The sequence below is a fragment of the Cricetulus griseus genome, chromosome 4 (genome assembly GCF_003668045.3).
Source record: "Cricetulus griseus strain 17A/GY chromosome 4, alternate assembly CriGri-PICRH-1.0, whole genome shotgun sequence".
Lineage (NCBI taxonomy): Eukaryota > Metazoa > Chordata > Mammalia > Rodentia > Cricetidae > Cricetulus > Cricetulus griseus.
Genome location: NC_048597.1, coordinates 184,886,928 through 184,910,808, shown reverse-complemented (window position 1 = coordinate 184,910,808; position 23,881 = coordinate 184,886,928). Strand labels below are relative to the sequence as shown.

The following is a 23,881-nucleotide window of genomic DNA, read 5'->3' as shown; positions in this document are numbered from 1 at the left end:
GGAGGAAGGAAGGGAGGGCAAGCCTAACTTCAATTTGTAAGGTTATCTAGTTATATACATATTTTTAATTGATATTTAATGTAACATAATAAGAACAATACTTACTATATATAATAATATTACAATATAATTTAATATTACTGCAAATCCACAGAGAACAGGCTGGGGTTCAAATATAGCCACTGTGCTTCTTAAATGTTACTGCTTAAAAGAAGTCATACTGAATTTTTTTACCTCTCCTTTCAACTTTTATCAGTTGCCTCCCTGCTTGGAGGTTAATAGAGGAGACAGTTTTCTGTGGATTTGAAGGGCTTGATTGTATCACACTCAGGAAAATAAAATAAAATCAGAAAGATCAGTTGGCAGTGGAGCTGGATGATAATCAAGTGGCCACACGGTGCAGGCTTTTCAGCTCACACATGCTGAACCAAGCAATAATAATAATAATCATAACAATCTAGAATTTGGGGTAATTGATTGGTGTGTGTGTGTGTGTGTGTGTGTGTGTGTGTGTGTGTGTGTGTGTGACTAAGGAAGGTAAATGGATGCAAATAATGAATAATTAGAAAGTACCCTAAAACATTAATCGTGTATATGTGTTCCTTATGTATCCAATAATGTTATATACACAGAAAATACTTTCTTATAAGGTATGCCAAGATGTAAGAGAAAGATGTTTTTGTTGACTTAACTCTCAGCCATGAATGTATAGTTTCTTTATTTAGAGCCTACATCTGTGGACAGCCAAGTCTCATACGAATATTAAAATACCCCAAAGTCTTATTCTGCTGTGATTAATATATTTAATAATGTCACAATGTAAATAGCTTTGATGGCCTTGGTCAGCAGGGGAATAATAACAGTGGAGTTGAGTCTATATAAGTTTCCCATGATCAGAAACATAGGAGAAGCCCTCAGTGTAGCTACTGCACAGACCTGTTTCAAAGACAACCAAATATGGGGGCTCCTCCTTGCAGAAGGATGCACCTAGAAAGGAGTGGATGCATGGCAGACTATCCTCTGCTGTGCTTGGAGAACCACTTCATACATACAGCCTTAGCTGCACCCAAGTCCATAGCTACACTTAGGTGTTTGTTTGTATTTTACATTTTAATCATCTCCCAGTGCAGCCATCACCCACACTTCAATCTGTCCAAGTGATCTCTTAAAGGGACATCTAAAAAAATCTTATTTATATATTGGTGTGTGCCTTTGTGGAAGTCAAAAGACAACTTTTGGGTGTCGGTTCTCTCCTCCATTACATGAGTTTGTGGAGATCAAACTTGGATCATCAGGCATGAAAACACCTGCCTTTGCATGCTGAACTATCTCACTGCAAAACTAGCTCACTGGCCCACAATTATTTTTAATGGTTCTTTAGTGAAAATTTTCTTGGGCTTACATTATCTTGTCCACTGTGACTTTCTGTATGAGGTCCAGTATACTGAAAACTATAGAGCATTTGAGATCTCTGATATAATGTTACATCACTAACATTCCATTCTCTAGACAAGGTCTTTCCTGGGCAAGTGTATGATGATCTCAAGGCTCCCTAGCACTGACGTCTGCAAGTGTGAAAACTGTCTCATTCTATTATCCGTGACCAAATAACATTGAATCTTCTAAATAATATGTTCTAAGAATTGTACTTGGTACTGGACATAAACACAAGAACAGAAAAATAACAGCAACAGGAAAAATGAGTGATGGTTCCTGTTGTCTATGCTCATGCACTCTGCAATAGGAAAAGAATACAGAGGATACTTGAGAATAGCCTATTCCCTCACTGGAACTTTATTCCCAGCTGCTAAAGAATTTGGCCAAACTTGGTAGCTTCCCAGTCACATACCTGAAAATCCAGACCTGACCCTGCTATCTCATTTAGGAGTGCCCTGGATGGCTCATCTGGTAATTCCCAAATTGCTGGAAGTTGTTTGTTTGTTTTTGTCCAGGACCCTGATGTTCTAGGGCAATCCTGAGTTGAGAAAGAGGAGTTAGGGAGGTCTCTGACAGATGCCACACCATTTCAGGAAGAACACCCCTACCTTCTGCAGCTTTATGTCCTAAAATTGTATACACATATTTTGGGGAGTAGGGTGAGGGGAGTGCCTCTGTAGAAAATAATTAAGCTTTTATCCACATGCTTCATTAAACTGATTGCCTGCACTGTAGCTAGTTCTATAACCCAGACTTAGCACACTCAGAAGTGGGGCACCGATGCTGACTGGCATCCTGCCAGCCTTGCCAGATAACCTCTGTTCCATCTTTAGAATAGGTCCATTATGCACATCTGACATAAACCCAAAATATCATAATGGAAAATTTTAAAAAGACACTATTTTGATCTTGAACTATACTACTGAAGATCTGGTGACCTGGTCCCCCTTTTCTTTTTCTCTGTGTGTTTCCAGGGACCTCAGATGATCTTCATTGCAGCTAAAGACCTTGGGCAGTTATCCAAACTGAAGGTAAGAAACTTGAGGAAACTGGTTGGCCTTAAGTGATGAACTACCTCTCTGTAGATGCTTCCCTCCTTCTAGGAATGGTACCTGGGACAGCAGCATGAAAACTCTGTGACCACATATTTGCTTTAAGAGAGGGGAGGGGGGTTGTAGGATGGGGGGGTCAGGAAAACCCAGAGAAATGGTTTGCTTGACTCATGGGTACTCACAGAGTCTGAACCAACAACCAGGAAGTCTGCATAATACTGACCTAGCCCTCTTGCATATATGTGACAGTTGAGTAACTTCGTCTATTTATAGGACACCTGGCAATGGGAACAGGGCCATCCAGAGTGCTTTGACTGGCTCTTGGGAACCTAATCCTCATGCTGTATTGCCTTGCCCCACTAGAATACAGGGGAAGGTGCTTGGTCTTATGGCAGCTTGATACACCATGCTTTTCTGAAGCCTATGGGAGGCCTACCACTTTCTTAGCAAATATGAAGGAGGGCTGTATTGAAAGGGGATGAAGGGGAAATGGAAGGAGAAGAGGTAGGGGAGGCTATGGCCAAAATGTAAAATAAATGAATTAATTGAAGTTTTTTTTAAAGTTTTTAACTCTTAGAGCTGGAGAGATGACTTAGTGGTTAGAGCACCAGATCCACTTGCAGAGGATCTGGATTCAGTTCTTAGCACCCTTACAGTGAGTGGTTCACACTCATCTGTAACTCCAGTTCCAGAGAATTTGATGCCCTCTTCTGGCTGCTATGAGCACTGCACACATGTGGTGCAGACATACCTACAGGGAAACACACATATAAAGTAAAAATAATTTTTTTTTCAAAAATTCTGACTTTGGAAGCAAGTAGAGGACATTGTTGCCTTATTGCATTGAACATGTTTTGAATAAATGCAAAATGCAATACAGCACAGGACCAGTGAAACCTGCAAGAGTCTGAAGTCAAGAAACACAATAAAGGAAAACAATATTCATCAAGAAGGACCTTAACCTCTCAAACATGTTCACCTCCCCATTACAAGTGAGAATCTAGTTACAAAATGATTTTTACCTTAATTATCACTTGGGATTCACAAGCTTTTGGATATCTATCTGTAGGACACAAACTTCTCTGATTAAAATACATGTTACTTCTAATCTGTTCCAACCTACTAGAATATAATCCAGGAGGGGCTCCAGACATGGCAAGTGGGTTTAATTTTTTTCTCAACTGTGTTCCATGAGCTAAACACTTAGCTTTCCAGTTTATTAATGTTACAATAAATCTTTCCTCCACCGCCATGTATGAGCTTTACGCCAGCCGCCCGCCTGAGTTAGGCCCAAATGAATACACAGAAACTTGTATTAGGTTCAAAGCTGCTTGGCCAATGACTAGGATTCTCATCTGCTAGCTCAGTCTTAACTTAAAATCCATATATGTTATAAGACTTATCTTATCGGATGCCTTATTGGTGTCCCTCCTTGCCAGTGGATCACATTGTGCTTCTGGAGGAGCAAGGGGAAAAGGGGCTACTTCCTGTTTCCTCAATTAGATATGAGTCTCCTTGCTATGTCACTTCCTGCCTGATCATCACTTATCTACTACATTTCCCAGAATCCTCTTTGACTCCTAGTCCTATCTAACTTGCTGTCTCATTGGCCAAACAGTATTTTATTTAACAATAAGATAAACACACACAGTACATTCCCCATCATATTAATGTACTGCTTTTAAAACTCAGAAAAAATGTAACACTTGATTCTTAGAATTGTGGTAAGCATCATGCCACCTCCCTCGTTGCCTTACCTGGTAGCTGAGAGACAAGCATCATGGGTACTGTTTTTTATCTTTATTATTATTACTCTTATTATTAATTTATTTTTACATTCCAATTCCAGTTCCCCCTCCCTCCTCTTCTCCCTCTTCCTCTTACCCCAACTCCTATTTGCTCCTTGGAGAGGGTAAGGAAGTCTAATAAGTCTGTCCCATCATCTCCTTGAGGCAAGAACAAGGCACCTCCTCTCCCCATGTCTAGGCTGAGCAAGGTATCTCTTCATATAGAATGGGATCCACTAGGTCAGTTTGTGCATTAGAGTTAGATCTTCGATCCACTGTCAGTGATCACATATATTGTCCCAGCCATACCATTATCACCTATATTCAGGGAGTCTAGTTTGATCTTATGCAGGATCCCCAGTTGTTAGACCAGAGACAGATGGATACCATTTTATATCATGGCACTAAGAAAAGATAATCAGCTTGCATAATTATTTACTGGGATAAGATACATGCTTATAATTTCAGGATCCTAAGGTTATCATCTACATTAGATCTTAAAAAGTCATAACCATCACCTAAAATTGCTTCCCATAAGTGTGGATGGTTAAGATAGAATATGTAAAGTAGATGCCAATTCTAAGCTGTTGTTGAGAATCCTGGCTTTTTTTCTCTTTATCATTTTTATTTAGCACACTGGGAATTCTGGGCCCTACCTTCAAAAATAGATTAATAAGGGGCTGAAGTTTCTCATATAAAACCATGAAGATGAAACAGTTTAAATGTCATTACAAAAGAGATTCCCCTAACTATGTGTCCAGCTGCTATTTTGAACACACTTTATTACCTATGCTTCTGTTTTCCATGTAGAATGTTATATGGGCTCTGTTTGCTTCACATGACAGAAAGGCCATGTAGTGTAAGCAGAGAGTAGAGTTGCTGTTATGTGAGAGCTGATGGACCAGGCTGACTTTGGTTGCCATGACTGCTTGATCAGGGATTCTAAGTATGTCTTAAGACTCTGTACATCACCATTTCTCAGCCTGTGCGTCTCTCTGTTTTATGGATCACCTGAGAGTTACGATAAATCTTTCTGCCAAAAGCCGCTGAGCCCCACCGCCAGGGCGTTGTCAGGCACACCTGTAGCCAGCCCCTAAGTAGGCGTGGCTACAGCTTCCCCTACACCTGAGCAAGCCTTGTTTTTATAATGAGATGGTTGTCTCTACTCTAACATCCTTTGAACTTCAGGTTTTTTTTTTTTTTTTTGAGAATACTTTATTAGTTTTTGTAATCGAACTTCAGGTTTTGTAAAAAAAAAAATCAACAACATAAAACATACATCACGCATACACACACACACACACACACACACACACACACACACACACACACCTTCCCAACTCTATGTCAGGAATCCAAGTAAAGTCTACTGATGCATGGATTCACACTGGTTCTGAGGCCTGAGAAATGGTATAGGTCAATTGGCTTAACTCACATACCAGACCCTAAGATGGAAATGCAGTGAATCTGTCCAAACCTTATCTACTTTGTTTACAATATAGATTGGATGCCCAGAGAGATTGTGTGCCTTCTGGGTGGGAAGACTAAGGATGTGTAGAATAGATAACAAGCTAGTGCCTTTTGTAGGCCCCCAGTCATTTGCATTTTTGGTGAATACTCTTAATTACCAAAAGAGAAATATGAGTAAAGATTATGACCTCAACACTGAGGTAACATGAAGAGGAAGAACCATAGCAATGAGAGGAAACTTGATCCCATGTCAGACTGCTCTGTTATTGGCCTTTCTATAAATCCTCCACACTCTTGTGCAAAGCAACAAACTGCAGGTAACAGGAAGAACTTCACACATAACAAAGCTTATCATTCCAATGTTACTAGGGTATCATTTCCTTCAAAAAAGAATTTAAGCTGCTTGTATTTTTAAGATGTTAGTTTGAAAGGAAATCCAACTGGAATGATACTTACAGACAAAAAATGCACTGATTGATAATTTCAGAATTCATTGAGAAATAGACATAGACTGGTAACTATTTCATTTAAAGGAACCCAAAATCAAGAAAAATAGAGCCAGGAAATAATTGTTTTTCTATATTTAGTGATTTTTCTGTATTACTTTACAGTTCAATTTTTCTTGACTCTAATCTATATGACTTAAAATTAAACTACCAGCTATTTACTGAGAAGCTGACAAATGCATTTGTTACTTCAGACTCTGAGACTTATGTGTGTGTTACATTAGGTTGGCATTGTTATTTAACAGGATCAGATTTATTTGACATAAAAATAAAAATAAATGTCCCTCCAATATTTTTAAACTGTTGACATAATATCAAAACCATTTAATAGATACACCTGAAATTGCAAGTCAATCATAAATCTCTTACTTGGACAGCCAGAGACACCTTTGTTTGAATGAGCTATTGCTGGTAACAATTACAGCTTTGTAGAAACGACATATATCACTTGTTAGTAATCTATTTTAAAATATTGGTAAAAGCAGGTGTTAGTAAGTATGGTGGGCATTGCTAAATAGGATGGCACAGTCCTGGAAGATGGTGTCAATGCATGACAGCAGGACTGTCTAATTTTTTCTCTTAGATAATATTTGAATTATGATTTTCTCTAACTTCCTACCATCATTTTCACAAATAATCTTTGAATAATGGCTTGAGACATATGACAGCAAACAATTAGGAAAATCTAGTTAGAATCTTTTTGGTTTGGGGGCGGGTTTTCGAGACAGGGTTTCTCTGTGTAGCTTTGGAGCCTATCCTGGCACTCGCTCTGGAGACCAGGCTGGCCTTGAACTCATAGGGATCCGCCTGCCTCTGCCTCCTGAGTGCTGGGATAAAAGGCATGTGCAACCAACGCCCAGCTCTAGTTAGAATCTTAAAATCAGCCTAATGTATTAAAATGAAAGACTGAAAATGTCTACAGCCCAATTTGATTTATTCTTTGAGGTTCCTCCCAGTAAGGGATGAACATCAGGAGGGTGGTGGATATTATACTTAAAACACACTGCATCCGTGATGATTGGGAAACTGAACCTGGCCTCCTTAATCCCCTTGTTGTCCTGAATTCTTCAGATGGACAGAACACAAGTCAAGGAATTAATGTGAAAAGCCTTTGGGACACAGTTTTCTGGTTACTTTATCTTTTCATTTAACATTTATTTGGAATATAAATAATGGGACACCTCTGCCAGAGTTCCATTTTTAATTAGATAGCTTAGGTCTCCTTTGACAAATGGATATTTATCAAAACTGTGACAAAATGGCCGAGATTTATTTTTATTCTTATTTTCATATGTGTGAGTGTTTTCCCTTCATGTATATAAGAGCACCCTGTGCATACAATGCTTTTAGAGGCCAAAAAGGGACACCAGATCCCCTGGAACTGGAATTAGATGGTTGTGAGCTGCCACATGGGTGCTGGGAACAGAACCCAGGTCCTCTGCAAGAGCAGTAAGTGTTGTTAACTGCTGAACCATCTCCCCAGCCCCTGAAGAAGGTATTTTAGATGTTTGTATGTGGGAACTGTACAGATTGTGTTTGAAGATAACTGAATAAATGCATCTGTCACCTTCTGAGCAGTTTTTCACCTGTCTTCCCAGGAGCACATGATTCGAGAAGATGCCAAGGGCCTGACACCAAGACAGTGTGCAATAATGGAGGTGGTCTTGGCCACTATCAAGGTAGGATATGGTATCCCTGGATATTTACTGAGGTCACCTCAGCTCTCCACAGTCTGGCCTCCCCACTGTGCAACTGCCCCAGCTGTGATCGGGAAATCGTCAATTAGATACATTCCAGATATTTTCCAGATCCAGCATATTCATCTCCCTTACTTCAGCCATAACACACTTTTATATTTCTTGCTCTGTGTCTCTCTAGAAAAATGTGAATGAAACTTATATCATCACATACATTCTCAGAGAAAGATATATACCCCTACCCCCTGCCAATGCAGTTGAACAGATGGTTCCGGAGAATTTTAAAGTTAGATACTTTGTACTAAGGATTTCAATGGCTGTGGAAATCATTTTTAAAAATACCAACCTCCTACTCTCTCTTAGCAATACAATAAAATTTCATTGTACATTCCACTGAAAACCTAGAAGTTTTGTTCTTCAAGCATTTTACCCACATAGCAAAAGACTGACAGCAAGTATTGAAGAGAGAGTTAAATGTGTATGGGTCTCAAAGTGTTCGTTCTTTCCAAATAATTTGTGTGCGTGTGTGTGTGTGTGTGTATGGTTGTGTGTGTGAATGGGTTGTGCTGTGTGTGGTATGCATGTGTGTGCGCATGTGTGTCATGTGTGTCGTGTGTGGTTTGGGTATGTAGATATATGTTATGCATGTGTGCTTGTGTGGGAGAGAGCCTGTGGGGGTATGAAAGAGAAACTGCACATGTGTGGTTTGGGTGTAAGTGTATGTGAAAAAGAGAGAATGTGGTGTGTGTGTGTGTGTGTGTGTGTGTGTGTGTGTGTGTGTGTGTGTGTGTGTGTTACATTTATTAAAGGGTTAGAAAAGTAAATTCACTTCCTAAACTATGTCTGCTGATTCCACTCATTGAAAACAGCACTGATCCTATAGCATGTCTAGCACAGTGAAGAGCTATTGACTACTTCATCCACCCCACCTCATTGTCCAGAGTCCTGGGCCATCTCCACTTTACCTGGTGTTATAAAATGATATGGAAGGGTGACAACAAAAAAATACAGGAAAAATCCAAAACCAATTTTTTTTCTGAAAGTTTTCAAAAAATCGCAATAGGAATTGACTGAAGTGTGGAGTCATGGGGGTGCTCTTAGCTATAAATAAGAAATAAGGGCTAGGAAAAAGTAAACACATTAGAATGTATTCTGAAAAGAAAAGAACATTTTAGGATTTGAGTTCAGCCTCTCCTGTATTTCGCTAGAAATCATGCTTTAAGTGAGAAAATGGAATGTGTCCTGTGGAAATAGTGTCAATCAATGTATTGGTCAATCTGACTCCTGCCTCTAATCTCATCATCTTCTAATTACTCTGACTGAGAGCACATGCCCATTGCCTGCAGGCTGAATGCTCCCCCAAACTGTAAGACAACCTCAGTCCTCAAATGAATCCCTTCTAACTACATCTCAGTGTCTCAAATATCCTAGCATCTGTGATAGGTGCAAATCTTTAACTCAGTCTCAGCCACATGGCACTTGTGGGTTCTTTGGAAACAAAACTCCTACCTGTTGCCTGTGACCCCCATTAGCTGTTTCCAAATCATCATTACTGTCTAGGGCTGGAGTCTGACTTGTCCTCCAGAGCTGAGGGCTCCCACTTCCCCTCATCCCTAATTTCTATGATGCCAACTGTTTCTCTAGGAATCACTCTGTTCAGACCATTGTGCCTTCTAGGAGATTCTCCTGACCCTAGTGGTCTATCTGTCTGCCTAAATTTTTACCTGAATTCTATAATCAGTTTTCCCAAGCTTAACTTTAAAGACTAAAGCTTCCACGATTGTCTAGAACCTTGTCAAAGAACTCTACAACACAGTTGAGCTTCAGGAGAAAGATGTTCTCTTTTTTTTTTTTTTTTGCAGATTTTTTTATTTGAATTAGAAACAAGATTGTTTTGCATGACAATCCAAGTTCCCTCTCCCTCCCCTCCTCCTCCCCTACCACCACCAGCCCCAACTAAAACCCTACCTATCACACATCCGAGAAAGATGTTCTTAAAGCCAAGCAGCAAGTACCACTGAGCTGGCTCCCAAAGGCTGCCAAAGGGATGACCTTCATTCTTCCTTAGGTCAATTAAGTCCAATAAGCTGAGAATAGGGAAGAAATGCTAAGGAGAATGCTGTGGGGTTTATAAAAGACAGACTGAACTGGTATTGGCATTTGCCAAATCTTTCTCATATGTATGCTTTGCCTCATCTGATTCTCATAAATGCCCTGCATGTTAGACTGAACAAATTTCTATTCCCTTTTTCCCTAGTCCTAGGTAACACCATTATTTGTATTCAAGAGCCAGCAAGATAGCTAAGCATGGGTTTTGAATGACAGTGCACACTTCTGAAATTCCATCCATTACTCTTCTCCATTATCCAATTTCAGTGACAACTTTTCCACATCTTCTTTTTATCATTGCACGGTTTTCAGACTTTACTTAGTCCGTGCATTATTTAGAATTCAGCTGCTTATGGGAAGAATATAATAACCTACCTTGTCTGCAGCATTGCAATTCAAAAGTCATTACCTGAGAGCTCACTGTACATAGAAAGGCTGGTGAATAATGAAGAAGTAAGTGGAGACCAAGGGTCTTTGAAATAGGAACAAAAATAGCAACAATTGAGAAACACAAGTACTTGGTCAAAGTCCAGGGAGATGCAGAAAGGGTAGTGAACAAGTTCTCTCTATAAGTCTATGCTAATGCATTCATGGGGGATGAGGATGCTGGAGGGTGTAGGGACTGAAGAGAGAATAAACTGACAGAAGTCATTTCCTGGGTCTGAGAAAAAAAGACATGACTGCTGAGAGGGAATGTATCACCACCCTGAAACCCTCAGACAGTCTAGATGAAGAATAGACTAAAGTAGACCAAGTATAACAAAGCAAGAAAGGGACACTAGATAGAGGCTGGAATGCCCAAATTTAAACATCAAAGTCAAGAATCTCCACTTCAACTTGTCAGGGAAAAGAAAACTCTAAAAGACAGTGAGTGAGATCAGCAGTTCTGATCTGATGCATACAAGAGGAATCAAGACAGGTAGAAAATAATCCTTAGAATATCAAGTTAGTGTATTTAAAAAACCTCTACAGGTTAAAGGGAGGCGAAACTCGTATCTAAGTCTGCATAATGAGTTATCTACGTGAGTGTGCCAAATGTATGTAACAGTTTAAAGTAAAAACTGTAATGAGAACTTGCAGTTAAAATAGTACATGGAACTAAAAAGGGAACTCTCCTTGCAGACTTGTGGAAAAAGCATTTGCATGTTCCAGTACATCAGTAAAAACAGACTGTAAATGATCAACAATGAAGAGCCAGAAGGGGGTCACAGGATTTTATGGGGATGAAGAAAATGGTTTGCTCAGCATCCAGACAATATTTTTCCTGATTTTATATTTAGCAATATAATTCTTTTCGCACAAAGCACAAGTCAAGTCTAAAGTGCTTTGCTTTCTGTGGTTTCTGCAACCAGGGGTGAGGGATCTCCAGCTAAGTTTAAGATAATAGCACATGGTGCTCAATGCTACTCTTCCCAACTTCTAGTCAGTAGGATAGATTCGCCTACCCTGGTGTTAGTAAAGCCACAGTTTTACAGAGTCTGACAGGAAAGACTTTGCCAGAGGGTGACTATGGAGGTGCATACAAATAAAATTCTTGGGATCATAAAGGAAACTCTGTCACTGGTGAGTAGAAAATCGGATAGTGGATGACTCACATGTAATGGCCCCACTCACTGCCGCCTGGAGGGTCAGTAAGAAACTAGGTGAGTTCTCGCTGAAGGCATCACGGCACATACTCATCATAAATGTTAACTTTCATATCTTCTGAGGAGTGGGTCTTGGTGAAAATGTACTTTTTATCATGAAAGCCAAGGTCCCACAATTCTACAGTGTTTCCATCCTTTCCTTTAGGGTCTTCCATCTTCCCAGTGGAGTTCCTGTAAGTCTGACTCTTTCCCAGGCTGTGGGTCAGGGTCTTAGTGTCTAGGCCACTGGCCTTCTGACTTTCTATTTATCACAACACATTCTCCCTGTAAGAGTACAAACCAGTGGGATCCATTAACTGCCCCCAGAAATGCCCCATTTGGGAAGCACTGCTGTTCCTTCCCTGAGGGAATGTCCAGTCTAGATTAAAAGATGAAAGAGGTATATTGAAAGCTAAATGTGGCTGGGTGTTAACATACAATGGTATAAGAGGTGGGGCAGGTGGTTCAATTACCAGTTGAAGAGCACAGACAGAAAGCGGTAAAAGGGCCTGAAGAAATGGCTCTGGGTTAGGAACACTGATCTCTTCTAGAGGCTGTTAAGTTTACATCCCAGCACCCATACTGGTTGCTTGTGAATATCTATAACTCCATTTTGAAGGGTTCCAGTGCCCCTTCAAGTATGTACATATCGACACATTTATTAATAAGTAAAATCTTCTTTGAAAGAAAAAGAAATTAGTAGATATTTAGAAAAGTTTCCTCAACCTGGAGAGGTCAGGAGTTTGGAGAGAGCTATCATGGTCTGGAAAACTGTGTGGGAGGTCAGTGGGTTGATTAGAAGTTTTATGTGGGAGAAACTCACAGCATAAACATATGCAGAAAGAAAGGAATTCCCATAGAAAGGCCTAAGACAGGAGTGTGGGATCCAGATAGATCATTTGGAGGCCTGGGCTGGTGTTACTGGGAATTGGCAGATTGAAGCAGTGTAAAGTGGGATTGATTGACATTAAATGTCTGTGTTGAAAGTCAAATAATTTTGTGTTCTTGGTATATTTATAAAAGAGGACTCACTGATGACCTGAAAGTATGACTTCCTTAAAATATCATTTCATCATAGCATTTTATGGAAATATGCAAAATAGATTGCGTAGTTCAAGATCAAGTCAGAGATCAGTTACAGCTAAGTCATAGATTAGGGCCATCATCAAGAGGGTTGGTTGTATAGTGACAAAATATGAAAGAACAAAGTAAGTGACATGATAAGGGGAGAGGCACTGGGACTTGCAGTGAGCTTAGGGACAAGAGGGAGAAGTATCCTAGGCTAATCCAGAGGTTTATGAATATAGGTCTATCCATGATCTTTCTGCCATGTCATTTAGTAAATACAGATTTATCATTCCAGAGTATTATGATTTTGCTGCCACCATTATCATCCATGTAATAACCTTGAACTTTGTATCAACTTCAAGGACATATTTGATAGGTATGCTTTCTTCCTTTGTCACCCAAAGTACATAGTAGAGCATCAGCCAACACAGGGCCAGGTGCAGGCAGTTTGGAACCATGTCCCTTGTGAATAACCAACTTTCCCCCCGTGCCCCAACAGAGAACTCAAAATTTTCTTTAATGAGAAAGAAATAACTTACCCTGACTTCTTTTAATTATCTTAATTTGTTGCAGTGTAGAGTGTCTAAAGAGGCCAAATTGGTGGGTCTTTGGTCATATGGCTAGCCAGACAGTAGGAAGCAATTGACCCTCTGTCTTTTATTTATAGTCGATGGAAAAGAATCTACTTCTACATGCATGAGGGAAACCTTCAGAAAGCCTCAAAACCTCACATTTTCAAATTTTCTTCCAGCATATAATTCCCCTGTAGCATGTAATTTCCTTCTGGTGTGTAATTCACGATAATGAAAGGAGAACTGAGCTGTGCTGAGCTGTGGACTCTGGCATTTGTTTAAGACTTAAGGCTTTCACTGTCTCACAGATGTTCTTCAAGCTTCAGCTAAATACACATCCCGCTCTATATTGTTCAGTCAGGCTGGCAAAGGGTCAAGACTATGTGAAATCTCTTGAGTGTCAAGGTTCGCGCTATACCCTTGGCCTCTTCCTCTTGATTTCTTTCTCTTGGGTGCTGTCACCCAGCTCCAACTAGAGGTGAAAGATTTATATAAAAGGATGTCTCTGGAGTCTGTACTTCCATAAGCGCAGAAATCATTTCCTTCACTGACTGTGAAGCCAGTGGCTGTGTCGTTTGTGTCTCTGGCTGTTTCTACTCACTGCTCCCCATGGCTTGTGTTCTCCCTTACAGCATTACTGTCTATCCAAGATTCCAGTTTCATAGCATCCCCTGCTACAAAGTGCTCTCTGAAAGCAAAGCCATCATTTCTGACCCAACCAATCTGCTCTCTTAATACCCTGCCTGAAGGGCCCTTAACAGAATTCATAACGAGACTCTGGCCAAAAGGAAGAAGTCAGTTAAGCATCCCTGAAAACTCCAGGGAGACCCTTGCTATACTCAGGAAGGAACCCAGAGCTTATTTCTATATTGTCTCATGATTAGCACTCCCAGTTCCTCTAGTTATATAAAATAATGCCTTAGCGGAAAAGCATGTCTTCCTATAGGGTTATTATAAAGGGTTCAAGGATGAACACATAACTTATGTCTTTGTACTTGAATCCTTGTTCCTTTCCCTCATGGCTACTCCTAGGCCTTTAAAAATCTCTCAATTGTGTCAAGTCTGGTCATGTTATTCTTTCCCAGGTTTCCAAAACCCTGTTCCTTGGGACCATTGTATCCTCAGAACAGTTCATAAAGGTCTGCAAAATAGATGACTTACGGAGACAAGGACTATTGGGAGAGGGTTAAATAGATGTCTTTACCAAGTCCCAAGCCCTTGACTATGTCAAAAAGCTTTCTGCATCTCTGAGCCTGTGGTCTTTCTTTGCTTTTCTAGGACTTGCTCTGCCTTGAGGCAATGTGTTTATTCTAGGGAATACGATTTAGAAATTAGAATAGAAAAAAAATGGCAGACAGCATTTGTGATGCTGTAGGGGAGAAGCACAGTGTTAGAAGCATCAGTTCTTGCTAGAACCACAGTGTTCTTGCTAGACAACGTGAGACCCCCAGGGTTCCTGGTGGTGATATAGTATGAAATAGTCCACTGTCTAGCTCACTGCACTGCCGTGGGTTATCTAGTGGCTGCTGAAATGAAAAATAGTACTGGCTTGGGAATGTGACTCAGTAGAGTGCTTGACTAGCACACATGAAGCCCTGGGTTCTAGCTCCAGCAAAGCATAATCTAAGTGTGGTGTAGCTCATCTGTAATCAAAGCACCCTGGAGGTGGAGGCAGGAGGCTAAGAAGTTCAAGGTCATCCTCAGCTCTGTATATTGAGTTCAAGCACTTCCTGAACTACATGAGACTTCATCTCCAACATAAAGACTAACAGTCCTATGGAACAGATGTACCATTCCTTCAGAATTTCCTCAGAAGCTTTCACTGACCCCCTCCACAGTAAGGTCATTTGTTCTCCTCTGTTGTGTATATTACCAAATAACTTTTTTAATGCTCAAAGACAATTTTAATTCAAGTTTAAAAGAAAAACACCATGGCAGGAGAGCTGAAAACCTCAGCTGTTTCTCAGAGAGATGGAGGTAAAGAAAGGGAAAAGAAAAAGCTTTGCCATTTGTGTTAACTTGGCATAAAGTTCAGCCATGGTGGGGAGAGGAGGAGCTTTAGAGAAAGAGTAAAAAAAGTCTCAAGTGTCAGAGAAAATGTACTTAGGCTCTGGCCAGCATCCAAAAGAAAGATACAGAAGAAAAGAAAATGGGAAAGCTAAGAATTTCTTAATTAGGACTCAGAAAGACAGATCCATCCAAACCTAATGGTAACTCTCTTTCAACTTTAAAGAGAGCAGGGATTCTAGGAAAGAAAAACACTTTTCTCACTAAAGAGATGATTATTCCTCCCACCTGTTCAGCATAACTTACAGAAAACTCTTCTTTCCTATGGGATGATCTCTGGGCCATGTGACAGACTAAAGTCCAGTTTATGGTAGAGATTTAGTGAATTTTTCCCAAGACAGAGAGGAAAAAATGGGCAACAATACAAACAGTACCACTGAGGCTGTCCAGACCCACTGTCCATGGCCTTTGCTTCACAAGCAATACATTAGGAACTGTGGCTGACTTCATAAAAGCAGTCACCCATGCTGTTAATTAATAGGATAGTTTCTAGAAGACAATATAATGGCACAGTTATAAAAACATGTCCAAAATGTCATTTAACTCATTGTCTGGTTTACAAGCCAGTAAAATGTTGAAATTAATTCACAATAAAATCTAAAGAACAAAATGCATAGAAGCAATAGGAAAGCTAAACTAATACATCAGTTATACAAATAGAGGCAAGAAAAGGCTTGGGTACAGAACAGCAATCACTTGTATTCAGTAGAAGTAATTTGTGCATTTCCATGTGCAAAAGTATTCACATTATTGGTCTACAATCATATTTTTAATAATAGATCAAAGATGAGGAGAAAGGGTGGAGTGATGGACATTTAAGACAGAATGTCCAATAAATTTTTTAGCACAATTTTCCTTATACATGGTAAAATTTTATCATCTTTGGTGACCCTTCCTTTTATTATAATCTCCAAGCACTTGTATGCAGATTTGATCAGACTGCAGCTAACATGAGAAACACTGAGTAGAGAATGTCTGTCTCTCCAGAGTCCCCTCTTGTTGTTGGCTCCAGCCATCTCTTCAAATGGCTCTCTGGTTCGTCATAGAAACAGGCCTCCAGAGGGTTATCCCCCAAGGTGATATAGAGGCAAAACCAAGCTGAACCTTCATCCTTTGGTATTTCCATTTAATAATTTTTCTCCATCAAATGTCCTGTCTTGTTTTTTTCAAGAAACTATCACATAGTTTTCACCCATCAATATTCAAATTAATTTCAGTCTCCTAGTCTTCAACAAATACTATCCATATACAAAGTGCTTCAATATTTTATAAGATCAAAAAATTCAACAGGGGACTGTAAAGATATCTTAGTAGTTAAGAAACTATCCTCAAATGTTCAGTTAACATTGGAGAACATTACAGATACTGAAAATGTTGACAATCATAGATACCAGAGGACCATAGTCACAGAAGAGGGCTTAGGTTCCAAATCTAGCACTGTCAATATAAGAAGAGCCTGAGGGAAAATCGTTCATCTAAACTTAATGGAATATTATAAATATCTTGTATCAATAGAAAATGTCTATAGTCCCATCACCTACAACAAAGGCATCCAACTTTCATAAAGATGTCTGTGTATGCCACAGCACAATTTGAAGAATGCTAACATCCCTCAATGTCAACATTGATGGTCAATCAGTATATATTCTACTTTACTGTGTATAAAAACTGAGATGTTTTGAATTTACTGGTTGACAGCATATAAAAACAAACTGGATGTTTTAGGTTTCCAGGGAGCACTGTGCTACCTCAGGTTGGTCCATACCTGCACAGCAGCATAATTAGAGAATGAACAAAGTTGGGTATCTGTAAAATATGTAACATGGTCTACCTTCTTTATAAAGTTCTTTGAAAACAAAAATTAATAATCAAGTCGATCATGCTCACTGAAGCCTGTCATTCTGGAAGGATTCTAACCACTGTACCTTCATGACTCATTTGTATAACTGACATTTTAAATGAAAAGAAAACAGCTTAGGCCTCTCTAGATCTGTCTTGAACCTACATTAGCTGTTGATGACTTAGAACTGGACAAATGGTACACTCTTTCTATGTACTTAGTTGACAACTTACCTAATGGAATTGTTTTAAGCTCCACTATTAGAGTAATAAATTTCTTCCCTCATTGTTTCCTCCTAAATCATTTGCTCATATAACTTTCCTTTTCTCCTTTTTAGCAATATTTCCATGCTGGAGGAAATGGCCTGAAGAAGAATTTTCTGGAGAAAAGCCCAGACCTTCATTCCCTGAGATACGCTCTCAGCCTCTACACACAAACTACTGATGCTTTGATCAAGAAGTTCATAGAGACACAAAGCTCACAGAGTAAGTAGCTCTTGACCCGAGAGCAACGTTCACTGATCAACCTCACCGTTACCTGAAATAGCACCCAGCATAAAACACAGTTAAAAATAGAGGGTTTGCATTAGCAGAGAATAACCACAGCTTTCAGCACTCTTTATAGATTGAAAAAAAAGAAGAGCAAGTTGATGGCTTAGACAAAAGGAGATATTTTACCAACTGTGATGTTTAGTCTCTGTACTCACCCCAGAGTTCCAGAACAAGGCTTGGGTGGGTGGCTGGTAGCATTTTCCATTCTAGTTTCCTTTCTTTCTCCTCCTCTCACTTCCTCCCTCCCCTACCTAGTGTTTCACTGGATGCCTTCTCAGGTAGACTCCCTCAGCACTATGTGCAGCGGTGGCATGTGACTCTAAGTAGACTTCTTCCCACTCTTGAATGTTTGTCTCAGGTTCTGTTATGGGAGAACTCAAACTCAGGGTTGTTTGCTTAAATGGGGAGCGGGGAGCCAGATTCTGTTTTTTCAAGTCCATGTCTAGATCTATACTCTCAACTCCAGCACACACCCCCTTGATGGAAATGTGACAACTACATGACTCTAGAGAGATCTATCACATTGGTTGTGTCATCTGTCTTATGACACCTTAACTTTACATGGAAGCAATTAACAAAATTCAACTGTTTTTTTTTTCTTTTCCTTTTTGTAAGATTTATTTCTCATCATTTTCTCTCCTATATTCTCTGTCTCTGTTAGACAAATTGTAATATTATATTGAAGGAAAATGTCAGTTACTTTTAATTTAATAATTTCTTTGGGCTATGTTCAAGTTGAAAGACATGCTTCCTTTAAAAAGATTATTTGAATTAACTTTTTCATAAATTGGATTATCTTGCTCACTTTTCCCTTTCTTCTTTTTCTCTCCCTTTTCTCTCCTATTCTACCCTCTTTTTCTTCTCCCCTGTTCTCTATATGGATTACATTTTAAGTATCATCAGTAGCAAAAAAAGAAAAAGCAAGAAAAGAAAAATACTGATTCTTTTTCTTTATGTCTCATTAGAAATTTATGAGCCAGAGTTCAAATGAAATCTACCATACTAGAACATTTTCTTCTCCTTCTATCCCAACCAAATGCTAGAAAATAAATCCTAAGTCCAAACTGGATATAGAAGGCTTCCTAAGGTCTTAGGTGAAACTGGGCTCAGCTGATGAGTACTTAATATCCCAACAATGCGCTGCAATGCCAAGGCACCATCTTACTCCATATTCATATTCATGTGGCAGATGTTTATTGAGAATCACCTCCAACCCAATCCATAAAGTGAGCAGCATCCTGCAGGGACTGTGGTGTCATTTATGAGTTGATCTAGCTCAGTGGTTTTGCATGCAGAGGGGACTGTCACAGAAATTAGGCAGTGTCTGGAAAGCTTGGGTGTCTATCAGAGAACAGGGGCTGTGTTTCCAGCCTCTTCTAGTCAGTGCTCAAGGATGCTGCAGTCATCTTGCTATACACAGAACACACAAAAATGACATAAAAAATAAGTATGTCTCTGTACTAGTTTTCTTGTTGTGATCAAATACCGAAAAGAAGTAACTTAACAGGGGCAGGGCATGGGGGGGCTGGAGTTGGGTTGTTCACAATATGAACGTATATGACCCATGATGGTGGGGAAGGCACTGCAGAGAGGAATGTCAGATTCCATTTCTGGTTAGGCAACATGGAGCAGACAGAAAGTGGATCAGGGCTATCGGACCTCAGAGATACCTCCAGTGATTCACTTTTTCCATTTAGAACCCACCTCAAGTCCTCCCTCAGCTGGGGACAAAGTATCAATGCACATGAACCTATGGGGCCACAGCATGGAAGCTGGAAGCCCTGGTTAGTGGGAAAGGGAGAAAAGTCAGTTGGGTTATGAGGGAACAAAAGGAAGTGTTTTGAATACAGAATCTGACAGGCAAGCAAACATTTGCACTTGAAGTTTTAAAGTCCCTACACAATAACCATGTTGACAATAATTCTTTTAATTTGGCTCTCTAGGCTTAGTGCAAAGAGCCTTAGGTTTCTCTGAAGAATTAACATGCATAAATACTGCAGTAGGTTTGGAGTGAAATTAGAAGGAATCATTTTGATGTTTGTATCAAGTTTGATATTTTCTTTACCCAGGAGTTAACTTGGTGGTTTGAGATGGGGAGTTGGCTTGAAAAAAAATGTCCCTTTCTGTCACTGTCACTTCTCCTTGGAGGATGCATGGCTTTCAGTTTTAGAAGCTGGTCCAAATGCATTTCTTGCATCTTGATTACAATATTGGTCCAGGAAGAAAGTGCTTTTCCTAATAGCTATTTCATTAAACCATGAGATCTTGAAAATATTTCATAGTGCCACAGATAGTAAAAAAATGTATATGTCTTGAACATATTAAATGGAGTTTATTCAATGGGTAACACGGTCTGGAAGGAGATACAGGATGATTCATTGCTGAGCCATCCTGAGCTGCATTCTGTTTCCTTATCTGAGATTTTGTTAGAACACAAAGAATGTAGAACACAAAAGCTCTTCACAGAATGGGAATATTTTATGTCTAAGCTGCAATTGTCTCATAAAGGAAAATAATCTCTTCCAGTTAATGACTGTGTGAATTAAAATCTATGAACAAAAGTGCTTTTATTCAAAGAACATTTTTTGCCTCTTTTGAGTAAAATCTTTGAGCTTCTGCTCATTAAAATGTCTGAAAACAGATAATCTCCAACACTTTCCCAATTTATATTCAGTAGAAGTAGAATCTAATGTATTTTAATTTGAAAACAGAAAGCAGATAGCTTTAGACTCACATCTTTGATTCTATGAGTTGACTTCAATATAATCATTATATTCTACTATGGTTGCATAGACTCTGGTCAATTGTAGTTACATAATTTTTATAATTTAGCATAGATTGTGTTATTTGTGACCATATATGGCATCAAATATGGAAAGTTTAAGAGACAAATGAGTTACCTAAGCACATTCTTATTGTTAGCAGTGAAAGTTGGGAGCTTCTCAAATATACATTCTTCTGGAGTCATATTACTAGAGGAACCATTAATTACCTTTAGTTATTTTCCTCAAGATATAAAAGATGTGCTCAGGGCAGTAAAGAAGACATCATCAGATGCATTTCATTATAAAATGGATTTTTTTATTTTGTTTTCTTTCTTACCAGAGATATAGGAAGAACTTGAAAATATTTTATTAACAAAACAAAATTAACTAGTATTTAAACACAGACATGAGCTTTGAGTCCCAAGGGCCTCTGATGGTCATCTCTGGGAGAACATTTGGAATGTCTTCAGTGTGTGGAGAAGTACCATTAACATACCCAACCATTTCTACCTTCATAATGGTTTTTAAAAGTTTGTTTCTCATTTTAGCTTATAAGCGCTCAGAAATGGCCAATGATCTGACTCTTTCCAATAGATCCATCATGGACTGTCCCCAGAGATCACTTAAGTGGCTCAACCTTTCTCTAGAGGCACAAGCAGAGAAGTAAGAATACATGAAGCTTGTCTTCTAGGATGTCACAGTACAATGACATTCTCTTCACAAAACCCAAGGGGCATCGTAAGTCAGATGAAGAGCTGAACACAGATAGCTTTAATAGGAAGTATGCTGGGACCAGCTCTCAGCAAGAGACCTGCTTTCCAAGCAAGGGAAAGCATGCTAGGTAAGGTTACAGGGAGACAGGCACACATCTGTTATTACTCAGCAACAACTATGATGTTCCTCCTGAAATCCTACAGAAATAATGACACCTCACACCTCCCAGATAAAGATACAGAGTCACACATGGATTCAGAAATGTGGTCAAGTTTTGAGCTGTTTACTTTGATGGCAGAGGCAATACCCTTCATTACTACCATCCATGGCTATGTTAGGGCATCCCACAACTTTCTACCTCACATTAAATAACTGGTGCTACTTTATCTTCTGCCCTATTCTGTGTTTTAAACATTTTATTATACCTAAGGTAGGGGGAGGGCACATCTGTCTCCAGCATATGGACAGCTTGTGGGACTTGGTTCTGTCCTTCTATCATGTGGGTCCTGGGAAACCAAACCCAGGCTGTTGACCTTGGTGGCAAGTGCCTTTATCCTCTGAGACATCTCATCAACACTACCACGCATTTTAATATAAATAAAATCTCCTCCTTGTTCAGTATCCAAACTCTAAGTTGATAATTTTGTTTTCCTCCAAGTGACTCCAAACTTGTTAACTTTGCCATTTGTTTTCCAGAGTCCTCTCTGTCTTAGGGTTTCTACTGCTGTGATAAACACCATGAGCAAAAGCAACTTTGAGAGAAAAGAGTTTATTTGGCTTACACTTCATCATAGTCCATCATTGGAGGAAGCCAAAGCAAAAACTTGAGACAAAGACCATGGAGGAATACTCCACACTGCTTTGGCTCCTCATGGCTTATTCAGCCTGCTTTCTTATACATCCCAAGACCACCTACCCATGGGTGGTACCACCTGCAGTGAACAGGGCCCTCCCACATCAGTCATTAACTTCACTACAGACCAATCTTATAGAAGCATTTTCTCAGTTAAGATTACCTCTTTCCAGATACAACTATGGTTATGTCAAGATGGCAAAGGCTAAATGTCCCCCTCTCATTCCTTCTAGTTATTGGGCATGCACAGAAACAAGGGCACTTTTAAATACTGGACACGTTCATACCTTAGGAACCTAAGTTGAATGTAAGGAAAACCCTCCTGCTGTTAGGCAACCCTTTTGTATGTAGCCTGATTTCCTCCCCCTGGCATCTACACACGTGTTGTTATGAGGGGTATTGCTGGTTCATCTCCCTTCCTATCCTACTCTTTCACCCTCATCCTCCACCAGCCAAGTATTCATTTTGTAACATTCCCATGCAAGGAGTCATATCATAGTTGCTATCTGATAATTCTGTCTTCTCACAAGGTTTCTGTTCATTCATTCTTGAAATCTAAACACTTGGCACATTCTTGGCCAACTACCATACTTGGACAGCTACAAATCACAAACTCTTAGGACAAATAAGAGTTCTTGATGTAAACATAAATATTTTAAATTGTGTGATATAATGGGGTCCTAATATTTTAATTTATGCAGTTATAAGTTGTATAGCATCCCTTCCGTTTAAGTTTATCTGATCACAATCTTCATTGAAGACTGCTGTCCATGGTCTTGTGCTAGAAAACTGTGGAATGCTGTGAGAGACAGAATGAGAGTAACAGAGACAGACAGAGACAGAGGGAAGAGATATTTAGAGTTGGAAAAAGCTTGGGATTTTATGACTGATACAATTTATTACTTATCATTCAAGGGAGGAGATAGTGAGTGCCACTGGAGAGGTAGAGTTAGATAAAATTAGATTATTGATTTTTATCAAACTCTTAAAACCATGTTTTATTCAATCTGTCACATAAAAGTCAAAAGCAACTAGGAAAAAGTGGTTTACTACTGGTTTAGTTCAGGCCCTTGTGGGAGATGAACTTGCCCTCTTATTTCAGACATTTTGAAGAGCTCTGTCCACCACTGTGCAGAATGATTTCCTTTGCCCTCTCAGCCTGCTTCCCTCTTCCCATGAGCCCAGGCTCTGTGTGCTACATTGTGGATATGCCTGTGTATTTGCTGGTGTAGTTCAGGCTGTGAACAGCCCCTCAGAAGTTCACAAGAAGGAAGATCAAGTCAGACCAGAGTCTTCAGACACATCCAGGTGTAGCCCAGGGGCTGCCTGTACCCTCAGACTCCAGGCCTACTCTCAGTGTGACCCTCTTTTGAGAACTCGGACCTTCTAGATTCCATAGTCAAGCTTTCCAGACAGGGCATCTTCCCCTGCCTCCTTACAGACCATGATCAGCAACAGTTACCTTCTAAGCCATGCTAAGATGACTCTAATTTGAGTTTTTGTCTCTTTTCTATTAATATGAAGATAGATTTTAAAAATTTGCTAGATTATTTTAATTGGTGACAACTGTTTCATTTGAGTCATCAAAGATTAACACCTAGGCAGGTCAGTCTTCAGAGTGACTCTCAGAGGAACAGAAATGTTTGGGTTTTGACACCTGAGTTATCCAGGGTAACCAAGAGCTTCCCACAAGAATGTTTTTGCTCTGGCCAGGACTTCATGACCCCAAGTGCCATTTTTTTTACAGACAGCTCCCCTTGCCCAGTAT

The 23,881-nt window shown here is 39.6% G+C and overlaps 1 protein-coding gene across 2 annotated transcripts in view; it reads left to right on the top strand.

Annotated features, from left to right (window-relative positions):
• The window catches only part of Unc13c (unc-13 homolog C), a 401,427-nt gene that overhangs the window by 350,286 nt on the left and 27,260 nt on the right, over positions 1 to 23,881 (top strand). For both annotated transcript variants that reach the window (XM_035444481.1, XM_035444480.1), the window contains 3 exons: positions 2,412 to 2,468; positions 7,851 to 7,931; positions 17,568 to 17,715. In XM_035444481.1, the coding sequence (XP_035300372.1) occupies positions 2,412 to 2,468; positions 7,851 to 7,931; positions 17,568 to 17,715 (286 nt within the window). The remainder of the gene's footprint in view (positions 1 to 2,411; positions 2,469 to 7,850; positions 7,932 to 17,567; positions 17,716 to 23,881) is intronic.